Source organism: Zalophus californianus, chromosome 17, assembly GCF_009762305.2.
Source record: "Zalophus californianus isolate mZalCal1 chromosome 17, mZalCal1.pri.v2, whole genome shotgun sequence".
NCBI lineage: Eukaryota > Metazoa > Chordata > Mammalia > Carnivora > Otariidae > Zalophus > Zalophus californianus.
The window spans coordinates 56,842,526-56,855,082 of NC_045611.1; the positions used below are offsets into that span (position 1 = coordinate 56,842,526).

At 47.7% G+C, this 12,557-nt stretch overlaps 1 protein-coding gene across 1 annotated transcript in view; it reads left to right on the forward strand.

The window, feature by feature from the left end:
• Positions 1–9,556: 9,556 nt before the first annotated feature.
• The window catches only part of LOC113936287 (leukocyte immunoglobulin-like receptor subfamily A member 2), a 6,856-nt gene continuing 3,855 nt past the window's right edge, over positions 9,557–12,557 (forward strand). Inside the window, 9 exon segments of the mRNA XM_035724919.1 lie at positions 9,557–9,590; positions 9,752–9,787; positions 9,992–10,276; positions 10,744–11,040; positions 11,238–11,326; positions 11,328–11,429; positions 11,432–11,561; positions 11,939–12,060; positions 12,062–12,233. Coding sequence (XP_035580812.1) covers positions 9,557–9,590; positions 9,752–9,787; positions 9,992–10,276; positions 10,744–11,040; positions 11,238–11,326; positions 11,328–11,429; positions 11,432–11,561; positions 11,939–12,060; positions 12,062–12,233 — 1,267 coding nt within the window.

Sequence of the window (12,557 nt, forward strand, 5' to 3'; positions counted from 1 at the left end):
AGAAGGGTGACACTGGAGGGATAGTAAGAAGGAAAGGAACTTGGCCAGGTCCTGGGCAGCAGCCAGAGAAAGTAGGGGCGGGGGGAGAGATTGGCTCCAGAAGCTCAGGGAGGTCGCACAGTCCCTCCCTGCAGTCTCAAAAGCAGGTCAACTACAATAACAAGATTCACTGGATTCAGTAACAACCCAGAGACAGCTGTGGCCTGGCTGAGCTGCAAGGGGGCTGGCACTGGAAGCCAGCCTGGGGTGGGTGGGGGAGGAGGGAGAGAGGAGGTGAAGACCCTGGGAGGCTGGCTGTGACAGGAAGGAAGGAGAGATAGTGTATCTGGAGGGCGAGGTGAGGGTCCGAGAAAGTTTTGTTTCCTTGGTTGGTTTGGATACATTTAGTACTATTTTGTTGTTGTGTTTTTTTTAAATGTAATTTTTAGTTACACGAACAATACATGAATACACCCTGTTTGTAAAGAGAGAAACAGAAATAAACCTTGACTAGTAAGGTTTTTTTTTTAATAAAGATTTTTTTTAAATTTATTTTTTAACAGAGAGAGACAGCGAGAGAGGGAACACAAGCAGGGAGCATGGGAGAGGGAGAAGCAGGCTTCCCGGGGAGCAGGGAGCCCGATGCGGGGCTCGATCCCAGGACCCTGGGATCATGACCTGAGCTGAAGGCAGACGCTTAACGACTGAGCCACCCAGGCGCCCTTGACTAGTAAGGTTTTGATGACCTCCTCCAATCCAGTCTCCATCTCATGTATCCCCTGAAATTAGTTTGGGGTGTACATCTACCAAAAGGGGTGGGTCCTTGCAAACACACCGACCATCATTTTCCACCTTTCTGATATTGCTATTTGGGGCCAGATCATTCTTTGTCATGGGTCGGCTGTCCTGTGCATTTGGGATGTTCGGCCGCATCCCTGGCCTCCACCCACTGGATGCCAGTAGTTCTCCCTCCCCTACCCCCAGTGTGGTCAACTAACAGTGTTTCCATATGTCCCTGATCAGGGGATATTGCCCCTTGTTGAGAACTGCTAAGCTAGATGGTGCTCCAAGAAAACATTTTAAATGCACAAATAAACTCCTACTGGATGATTCTGAGCTACCACTTTTTTCTTTCCCACTTAGCAGTGTCTTTTGGGAATCATTCACCGTGACTGCATACAGATTTTATTTTATTTTATTTTATTAGGTAATCTCTACGCCCAACATGGGGCTCAAACTCACAACCCCAAGATCAAGAGTCACATGCTCTACCAACTGAGCCAGCAAGGTGCCCCTACATACCGGTTTTTTTAAATTAATTTTTAAAAATGTTTAAATAACTTAGCTACTGCAGCTATTAAGGTGTGCAGGTGGGATATGAATTCAGGCAGTCTGACTTGACAGAGAAGGAGTGATGGAAGATACAGGAGAGGGTATGTTCTATGATGGAGAGGACCCCCTCCCCCCGCCCGGAGCAAGGAAGACAGGCATCTGTCCAACAGAACTTTCTGGAATGATGAGAATGTCCTATTATCTGCATTGTAAAATATGGTAGCCACATGTGGCTGCTGAGCTCTTGAAATGTGGCTAGCAGAACTGAATAACTGAAGAGAGAGAGACACAGTGAGAGGGAACACAAGTAGGGGGAGTGGGAGAGGGAGAAGCAGGCTTCCCGCTGAGCAGGGAGCCCGACGCGGGGCTCGATCCCAGGACCCTGGGATCATGACCTGAGACCTAAATTTTACTTAATTTTAATTGATTTAGAAGGAAAAAGCCCGTAGTGGCTGGTATTGGCTAGTCCAGGTCCAGAGCACATGAAGTGGGTTTAGCCCAGGGCAGGGGCACTGCTTCTTGAAAGAGCAGGTGGAAGGTGGAGGGGTGACTGCAGCCTAGGCCATCTTATGTGGGGGTGGGGTAGGGCATGCGGGTGCTGGGGAGGCTTCCCCCACAGGCCTGGATCCTGGCACCAAGGAGGCTGCAGGGGGCAGGCAAGGTGTTAGTTCAGCTGAGCCTCAGAACTGCAGGACAACATCTGTTGAGCCCTTGCTGTGTGCCAGGTCCTGTTCTAAGCAATTCTCAAATATGATCTCACGTAGTCCTCACATCAACCTGTGATGTAGGTGCTATTATTAGGTCCGCTGAGCAGATGAGGAAACGGAGGCCAGGAGAGTCAGAGGTCATAATGGTGCAGATGCACAGGCTATGGGGATTTCTCCAGCAGCTCAGGGATGTGGACAGGGGAGACTAAGGGGTGGGGTGACCCAGGGTCAGGTTTTGCCATCAGAAAGGATTTCCAACACCCATAAGGACTTTGAAACAACCCCATCTAGGTTCAGAGGGAGAGGAAAAAGACCCAGAGAGGATAGAGACAGAGACACACACAAAGAGGGAGAGAAATCTACAGAGAGAGGAGGCCCCAGAAAGATGGAGATAGAGAGGGACGGAAGCAGAAGAGAGGGAGTGAGGACCATGCCAGCAGAGGGAGCCCCAGGAGAACCATTGCACTGGGAGTGGACTGCAGCTGTTTGCTTGCTTCCCAGGACAGCTGAGCTCTGTCTCTGGGGCTCCCTCTCATGAGTCTCAGCTCCTTCCTCCTTCCGCTGAGCCATCTCGCAATACCCCATGCAACAAAGACCATCCACAATTCCTTCCCCCTCTGCCCCCAATCCCACCGGGAAAAGTTCCCAGGAGCCAACTGCAGGTTCTGTGAAAGAACGAAGCAACTTTTCTGGTTCAAGTGGCAGAGCCGAGGAAGAAGGGAAGGACTGAAATATGATCCTTGCAAACTCCTGGCCAAAGTACTGTGAGACTTGGTCTTCCCTCTGGGGTGGAGGAGGGGATTCCTAAGGTCCTTCCCTCCTTGATGCTAAATGTGAGCAGGTGGGATTGTGGCAAAAGCCCATTCATTGTCATCAGACAGGCTTGGTTTCATGTCCCACTTCCACCAACTCTTGCCCTGTCGCCCCAGGCTAGTCACTTTCAATTCTTAGCTCCAGTGTCTTCATCTGTGTCAGCTGTCAGCAATCCTAACAGTAGTCTATAAAAACAGCTACCATTCCTGAACACAGGCAGTTTGTCAGGCTGTGTCTAGGCACATAATGACTAGGGTAAAAATGATGATGATGATGGCAATAATGATAGGAACAGTTCCCAACTTGCATGGGTGCTGACTATAGGTCAGGCACTTTACGTCACACATCACACATAGAAACTGTTTAGTTTCTTACCAAAACCCTATGAAGTAGGTCCCAGCATTATCCTCATTCTATAGATGACAACACAGGGCCATGAGGGTGACTTTCCCTAAGTAACAACATAGTTAATGAGAAAGAGCTACGATCAAATCCCAGGCTGCCTGGCTCCAAATCCTGCCCTCCTGGCTAAACTTGTTGCCTCCTGTGAAAAGCAGAGTATAATAATCTCTGACCATCAGTCTCCCAAACATTCCTACAAAGCAGGTACCATTATCACTGCCATCTTAGAGAAAAGCAAAGTGAGACTCAAAGAGGTGAAACGATATTCCCAAGGACCCAGAGCTCGGAAGAGTCAGCTCTAGGTTTTGAAACCAGTTTGATGTGCCCCCAAGTCCAGTATCTTTTGGTCATACCCAATAGCTGGTACCCTGAACTTGGTCTAGTAAGAGATGTTCTGAGGCAGATAGGGAGTGCTAACATTATATGACACCATGGGCTGTTCCAGTGGCTGGCATGCCGAGCATGTGGCCAACATCCTGAGCTTCCAAATTCTATCTCCATTCAGGATGCACAGATTGTGAAGGGAGTTTGAATTAATGTCAACAACTACACCCCCCTGTAGTTTTCCAGTTTATCTTCACACTCTGACTGAATATTTTCTATTTGACTCCTGCGTGGAGGCTGTATAGGCTGTATAGGCTATATAGACCAACGATGGGGGCTCGCTGAGGCAAGCTTGCCAACCGAGATATCAGAATATGGTAACTTTGCTGCCTTCGTAGACTCTGGCCATGGTGCTGAAACGGACTGAAAGGCCAAGTACCAATCAGCACCATGGACAGCGACCGAGAGCCCACCCTCCTGGGATTGGGTCCGGATGGGTGAAATGGGGAGGGTGTTTATACACAGGTCCGGGGGTGTTGGGGACACCCGAAGGAGACAGTTTTGCAGTAGGCAGGGAAGCTCAACATGTAGATGAGGATGACCTTGACCACAGAACGCTGTCATCTAGGGAACATATTTTCTTATCTACTGTACACTGACAGACAGCAAACATCAAAGCAAGCGGAGGGGGTGGGGGTGGGGGCGTCCAGCCTGCCATACTGTGCATCCCGGAGGCCATGGCGTATTGATTCATATAAATCCTCTTCATTATGTCCATGGCTGCTTTACCCCAGATGCTCCCAAATAGTCTCCTCTCTTTGGATTTAATGGACAGAGCTTTGGTGACAGACAACTCACAGGGATGGCTTCATCTCTGCCCCCCAACGTCTTCACCATAGATTCCTGAGAGCAGTTTGCTGGGCCAATGGGAGTTTCACTGGTCATGTAACTCACTGGATTTTCTGCAGTCAGTGTCATCACATTTCTGGGCTCTGCCAGCCAGCACAGGGGAGAGAGTGAGTGTCTCCGCACAGCCCTCCTGGTAGTGCTTGTGGTCAACATTCAGAAATGCTCGAATCCGACCTCTGAAACACGTGTGACTTTCATTTGACATTCTCTTGTGATGAATGCACAGAGCACCTGTTTATATGATTACACTTCATGTGCATAGACGGGATACAAACTTTCAGTTAATAACTCAGTTTGCTTCGGACTTTGGTTTTGGTAACAGTTTGTGGCATGATTCACATACCATACAATTCACCCATTTTATTTTTTTTAAGATTTTATTTATTTATTTATTTGACACAGAGAGAGCAAGAGAGAGACAGAGAGCAAGCACAAGCAGGGGGAACGGCAGGCAGGGGAGAAGCAGGCTCCTTGCTGAGCAAGGAGCCCAATGTGGGACTCAATCCCAGGACCTCGGGATCATGATCTGAGCTGAGGGCAGCTGCTTAACTGACTGAGACACCCAGGTGCCCCAATTCACCCATCTTAAAGCGTGCAATTCAATGTGGCTTTTTGAACTATTCAGAGTTGAACAACTACCACCACTGTCAATTTTGGAACACCTTCATCACCCCAAAAGGAAACCCCATGCCCACTAGCAATCACTCCTGTCTCCCCAGCCCCGGGCAACTAAGCTTTCTCTCCATAAATTTGTCTATTCTTGACATTTCATATGAGTGTGAACCATACACATCTTTTGCAATTGGCTTCTCTCACTTAGCATGTGAAGTATCGCTCAAAACATAATGTCTTTGTATCACATGACCTCACTGATATGAGGAATTCTTAATCTCAGGAAAGAAACTGAGTGTTACTGGAGTGGTTGGGGGTGGGAGGGATGGGGTGGCTGGGTGATAGACATTGGGGAGGGTATGTGCTACGGTGAGCGCTGTGAATTGTGCAAGACTGTTGAATCACAGTTCTGTACTTCTGAAACAAATAACACAACATATTTTAAGAAAAAAGAAAAAGAAGAAGATAACAGGAGAGGAAGAAAAGGGGAGTATGTCAGAGGGGGAGACGAACCAGGAGAGATGATGGACTCTGAAAAGCAGACTGAGGGTTCTAGAGGGGAGGGGGGTGGGGGATGGGTTAGCCTGGTGATGGGTATTGAGGAGGGCACGTTCTGCGTGGAGCACTGGGTGTTATGCACAAACAATGAATCATGGAACACTGCACCAAAAACTAATGATGTAATATATGGTGATTAACATAACAATAAAAAATTAAAAAAAAACATAATGTCTTATGTTTTATCCACTTTGTAGCATGAATCAGGGCTTTATTTTATTTATCCATTCATGTCTTGTGTCCATTATCTTAAGGGATAATAGGTTTTGCCATTGTTTTTTGTTTCTAACTTACTGTATTGGGGAAATTTACCCTTTTATGTAATTAGCCCTTTTATATAATATATATGTATGTAGATGCACAAATGCATATATATATAAGCTATTACAATTTATATCATACAATATTATATATGTAATATATATGTTCTTTCTCTCTTTGCCTTGTTATTCCAACTGGCTTATGGGCTTTTTCCTTTCCTTGCAAAAGTTTTTCTTTTAAAAAAAACCCTCAAATTTATTCAGGGGTTTGCATCATGGTTTAGAGTCCTTTCTCTCATTATGAAGAAACTCTTCAATATTTTGTTCTAGCACTTACTTGGTTTTGTTTTATATACTTATATCTCTTAATTATTTGCTCTACACAATATGGAGGATAAATCCAATTCAGTTTTCAGCAAACCATTTATTTTTAAAAATGCCTTTTTTTTGGGTAATGATGTGTGATGCCACTTTCTCAATGCACTAAGTTTCTATAACTAGTTAGATTCAATTCTTAGCTTGGCTATTCTCTTTATGTGCTTGTACTAGATGGTTTTGTTAAAAAGTGTTTCTATTGTGTTGTAATATCTGATAGGCCTCGTCCTCCCTAACCTCTCTTATTTTTAAGTGTATCAGTAGGCTACTGCTATGTCTCTGTTTCAAAGTTTGTAAACCTTAATTACATCCTCAAAGTCCCTTTTGCCATGTGAAGTAAGAGATTCACAGCTTCCAGGGACTAGGGAATGGACGTATTATGGAAGCTGCTCTGCACTACTGCGGAGAGCAAGGCTTGGGAGGGGGAGCTCTGGGAAGATAGGGATAGAGATGGAGAGTCCTCTAGGACAACTGTGATTGTGAAGGATCCCTTGAAATTCCACCTCTGATTCTCCTCCAGGAGCACTTCCCAAACCTACTTCTGGTCTCAGCCAGGTTCCATGACTACCTGTGATGAGTATCTAGGGTCTCTAGGGCCTCTGGGGCCTGAGGGCCACCACCGATAAAGAGGATGAAGAGGGTGTTTCTGTGCCTTGGAATGGACAAATCCCAATGGAAACCAGGAAGAGAGCCAAGCTCTGTACTCAGTCTGTGACAGCTTAATTTGGTTTTGCTAATTTCCATATGAGTATTGGCCACATGTTATTTATTCTCTTTCTGCGTGAGGCTTGAGCTATAAAATGAGAGAGTTGTGTATAATTTCTTTTTTTTTTAGATTTTATTTATTATTTATTCATTTATTTATTTAACTATTTCATGTACCTGTTGGCCATTTGCATGTCTTCTTTGAAGAAATATTTGTTCAAGTTCTATGCCCATTTGTAGTTGGGTTGTTTGTCTTTTTGTTGTTCAGAGTTCTTTGTATGGTGAAAATCGGTTGCCAAAATGGAGTCAGGAGGTTTTGGCCAGGAAAGCTGTCATGCTCTACCACTTGTAGTCAATGGCGGACCCAACAGGAAGAGGTGGAGTTGAACTTACATGGACTTGACCTTGCTCCTGGGTACTACTCCTCTATTCTGGCCAGGGGGAGAGATGCTATGCTTATCCCCCGGGGAAACAGCTCGGCCAATGAGAAGCCATCACACCCTTTTTTTAAAAATTTAAATTCAATTAGCCAACATATAATACATCATTAGTTTCTGATATAATATTCAGTGATTCATCAGTTGCATATAACACCCAGTGCTCATCACCACACGTGTCCTCCTTAATGCCCATCACCCAGTTACCCCATCCCCCACCCACCTCCCTTCCGTAACCCTCAGTCTGGTTCCCGGAGTCTTCTGATGCCCGCTTAACTCCACTGGACTTTTAGTTTATTGCAACCTTCCCAACTTACCCCCTTTCTCCTTAAAAATCGTACCTCCCTTTTGTCCCCTGGACTTGACCATGATTTTGGCGCAGCATGTTTGTTCTGGTCTGGGATTCTCTCCTATTTTCCAAAAAACCCATCTTTTGCTGGTGAAATAACTGGCAAGGCTTATTTTTAAGGTCACCAGCATACTGTAAGTCTTCCCTCTGCACAGACGGGTCATCTCCACAGATGACTCTTTGCCGGTCCCAGCTCAGCTCCAACTGCACTGCTTCAGCCCCTGGTCATCCCTATGCAGCCTTGTTCCCCCATGGAACCCCCACTTCTCTCTTTGTCTGGCCATGACCACATGTTTTACAAACATTTTGTCCAGAGCTTCTCTGCGTTTGGAGCTGAAGGGGACTCCAAACATGGGCCTGGTCTGCCATCTTGACTATGAAGTTTGACACCATAGTCACTTGTCTTTTTAAAATTTATATTGGTAAGGACAATTAACATGAGGTCAATCCTCTTAACAAATTCCTAAGTGTATAATCCAGTATTGTTACCTGTAGGCACAATGTTGTACAGCAGATACCTAGGACTTGCTCATCTTGTAGAGCCGAAGGTCTGTACCCGTGGAATATTGCCTCCCCACGTCCCCTCCCCCCAGCCCCTGGCAGCCACAATGCTGCTCTCGCTTCTACATGTTTGACATTTTAGATTCCTGAAGGAAGTGGATTCATGCAGTATTCGTCCCTCTGTGACTGGCTTAGTTCACTTAATACAATATCCTCAACGTCCATCCATGTTGTTACAAATGTAAGATTTCCTCCTTCTTAAGTATATTTCCTGAATAATATTCCATAGTATGTGGATGCCACATGTGATTTATCCATCCATCTATTGAGGGGAACCTAGATTGTTTCCACATCTTAGCCATGGGAATAATGCTGCAATGAACAACAGAGTGCTAATTTTCCTTCAGGATCCCAATTCAGTCCTTTTGGATCAATACCCAAGAGTGAGATTGCGGGATCATATGACAGTCCTATTTTTAATACTTCGTAGAACCTCTATACTGTTTTCCAGCAACTGTACCAATTTGCCTTCCCACCAACAGTGTACACAGGTTCCAATTTTTCTGTTTCCTCTTCAATACTTTTTGTCTTTGTGTGTGTGTGTGTTTCGAGAATAGTCATCCTAATAGATGTGCAGTGATATCTCATTGTTGTTTTGATTTGCGTTTCCCTGATGATGAGTGATGGTGAGTGCATAATCAGTCCTTAAGGATACCCCGTGAGGATGGGTACAAGGTTTCTATTTTTTAATATACAGCTTATAGTTCCCTACTGCTATACATTTTCATATTTCTGTGCCTTTCTCTTTTTCAAATAAGTAATTGTGAGATCCGTTATTGAACATCTGTCTTCTGATAATCCGAGCCCTGCTGGCACTGTGACTACATCTTCTCATTCACAGATGAATGTCCAGGGCCTGGAAAAACATCTAAGGGTTCAAATGGACATTTGCTGGGTGACTGGCTGAAGGGAAGAAATCCCCATATATGGAAATCTTGAGAAGGGAAGTGGTATTCCTTTGGGCACACCCAGGTTGTATGTGGCCAACGGGGCTGACTCAGGATTGGAAACTCTGTCCCCACCCTCTTCAGAAGGGAGGTCACGCCTAGTAGATAGAAGCTTGGGCTCACCACAGATCAGGTCTCACTTGTCCGCCGGCGTCCTCTGGAGCTCCCTCCTCTGAGCCCGCCAATGGGAAAGCCCCCTGCTGCCTGCATCCTTTGGGTCCGTCAGGTGTGCCAGTTTCTGTGGTTTTGTCCATCTGTGCAGGCTTGTCCAGTGGGAGGCAGCGCCATGACCATCACTTTTATAGTCCTTCTCTGCTTCGGTGAGTTTTTGGAAGGTTGGGGATAAACTCCTGTGTGGGAGAGGGGAGCCCTCTCAAAGCCAGGCTGTGATCTCTCAGGAGGTCTCATGAACTTGGGATGCTCAGGAAAGGTGGGGATCTGCTCAGGAGTCAGTGACCTCTCACTGGGATCTCTCTCCCAGGACTGTGTCTGGGCCAGATGACCCACGTGCAGGCAGGTGAGCCCATCCCCAGGGGTCCCAGGTCCCACTTCCTCCTTGGGCACAATATAGGACTCCCCTCCCTGCCAGGGCATCCAGAGGATGGAGGAGAGGAATGTTAAATTGATCAATAAAGAAGGTATACAAGGTGCCCCAGGGCTGAGAGCTAGTGGAAATTGAGGCATAGAGAATATAGGGACTGCAACTCTGACTCTCTTCCAGAGACACTGCTCACACTGATCATCTGGGCAGAGCCAGGCTCTGCGGTGGCCCAGGGGAAGCCTGTGAGCATCTGGTGTCAGGGGTCTCAGAAAGCTGACCGGTACTTCCTGTACCAGGAAGGGGTCTCAGAGCCCTTGAGAAGGGAGTTTCCCCTGGGACCCAGCAGCAAGGCCAAGTTCCCATTCCCACACATGACCTACCACCTTGCTGGGCGCTACTCCTGCTTGTATCACAGACAAACAAGCTGGTCAGTTCCTAGCAAGCCTCTGGACTTGGCAGTCACAGGTGAGCAGGCACTTCCATCTACACAGGTGAGGTGACTGTGCCCGGGGAGGGACCTCCCTTTCTACAGCAGAGTCCCATCGGCAATCTGGGGGTGGTGTTCCTCTCTCTTCCCCTCCCCCCCCTTTTTTTATTATGGTAAGAACTTAGAACATGAGATCTACCTTCTTCACAAATTTTTGAGTGCCCAATACAGTACTGTTATAGGCACAGTGTTGCACAGCTGATCTCCAGAACTGAACTGAACTTGCAAAACTGAAACTTTATACCCATGATCTCCCTCTTCCCCTCCTGCAGGCCCCTGGCAGCCGCCATTCTACTCTCTGCTTCTACATATCTGACCCTCTTTAGATTCTTCATAGAAGTGGAATCATGCAGTATTTGTCCCTCTGTGCCTACCTTATTTCACTTAGCACATTGTCCTCAGGCGTCTCCTCCCCTTTTAACACAACTGGCTTGTTCTTTCCCAGGAATGTTCAACAGAACCAGCCTCTCAGCCCTGCCCAGCCCCATTGTGACCTCAGGAGGGAGCGTGACCCTCCAGTGTGGTTCATGGCAGGATTTTGACTGGTTTGTTCTGTGTAGCAAAGGAGGAGAGGGCCACCCCAGACACCTGGACTCATGGCGCCAAGCTGATGGGTGGTTCCAGGCGCTCTTCACTGTGGACCACATGAGCCCACGTCACAGGCAGACATACAGGTGCTATGGTTATTTCTCCAGCTCTCCCTATGTGTGGTCCACCTCCAGCCACATTTTGGAGCTCCTGATCCTCAGGTGAGGAATTCAGGGCATGATCCTAGAACTCCTTGGGTCTCCCATACCTGAGAGGAGCTTCATCTCAGGTGGAGTACGGGTAGGATGAGGTTGGGGCAAGAGAGCTCGGGACTCTGGGAGCCAGCAGTGGGAGGCCTGTGGGAGGAGGAGGAGGAACCTGACCCTCTTGGAAAACCAGAACCACCTTTTCTCCCAGGTGTCTAGGAAACCATCCCCCTGTCAGTCTTGTCAGGGCCGGTGGTTGCTCCTGGACAGAGCCTGACCCTCCAGTGTCTCTCTCGATGTTGGCTACGACAGATTCGCTCTGTCCGAGGAGGGAGCACGTGACCCTCCCCGGCGCCTTGGCCGGCAGCCCCACGCTGGGCTCTCTGGGGCGAACTTTCTACCTGGGACCCTGTGAGACCCTCCTACGGGGGCCGGTACACATGCTATGGTGGACAGAACCTCTCCTCCGAGTGGTCGGCCCCCAGTGACCCCCTGGACATCCTGGTCGCAGGTGAGGAGTCATATCCCAGCTCACACTCCCACTTTTCTTGGACTGGCGTTTCAGGGTCTTGTTGGAAGTGGGGGCAGGGAGCACAGGCCGAGAGATGCCAGGACAGGAAAGGGCAATCTTGTTTTTTTCAGAATGCAAATATTCTTTGGTTTACTCATCAAAATCGCAAATAACGAAATAGCAAAAACCTTATCAGTTAAATTAAAAAGTGACATTCTTTATTTACCTATCAAACCTTATAAAGTGCAATCTTAAGAAAAGTGGGAACAGAAGAAGCCAGCAGCCGCACTTGGATGGAGCGCCTGAGTGACAGCTCCGCTCAGCTTAGGGGAGGGGCAAGAGGGCGGAGCCGCCCCTAACACCCTGGACTCTCTCTCCCAGCCCTGCCCCCACAGGGGCCAACTCCCACAATTCTGCCAAGCCGGGGCCCTCTGTGGCCCCAGGAGAGAATGTGACCCTGCGGTGTCAGAGCCCCAGCTTGTTTGATGCGTTCCTTCTGTCCAAGGAGGGGGAAGCCGGCCCCCGCCCTGCACCTCAGATCTCAGCACCAAGATGAGGAATTTCAAGCGAACTTTGACTTGTGCCCTGCGACGCTGGACCACGGGGGGACTTACAGGTGCTACGGGTCACTCAGCAGCACCCCTTTCCTGCTGTCACACCCCAGCGACCCCCGGAAGCTCATGGTCACAGGTGAGGGGCTGTGCGAATGTCTTCTTCCCCATCCCATCTGTCTAGTGTCTGGATGACCCCACAGCAGCCACTTCTCTGGATGCACCTTGTCATTCCCTCCTCTGCTCCACACCTCCCACTGGGCCCCTGACCCACGTGTGAAATGCAGCAATCTCTGAAAAAGCCAGAAGACTTGCTTTTATCTACTTCTTTTTTTTAAATTTTTTATTGTTATGTTAATCACCATATATTACATCATTAGTTTTTGATGTAGTGTTCCATGATTCATTGTTTGTTCATAACACCCAGTGCTCCACGCAGAACGTGCCCTCTTTAATACCCATC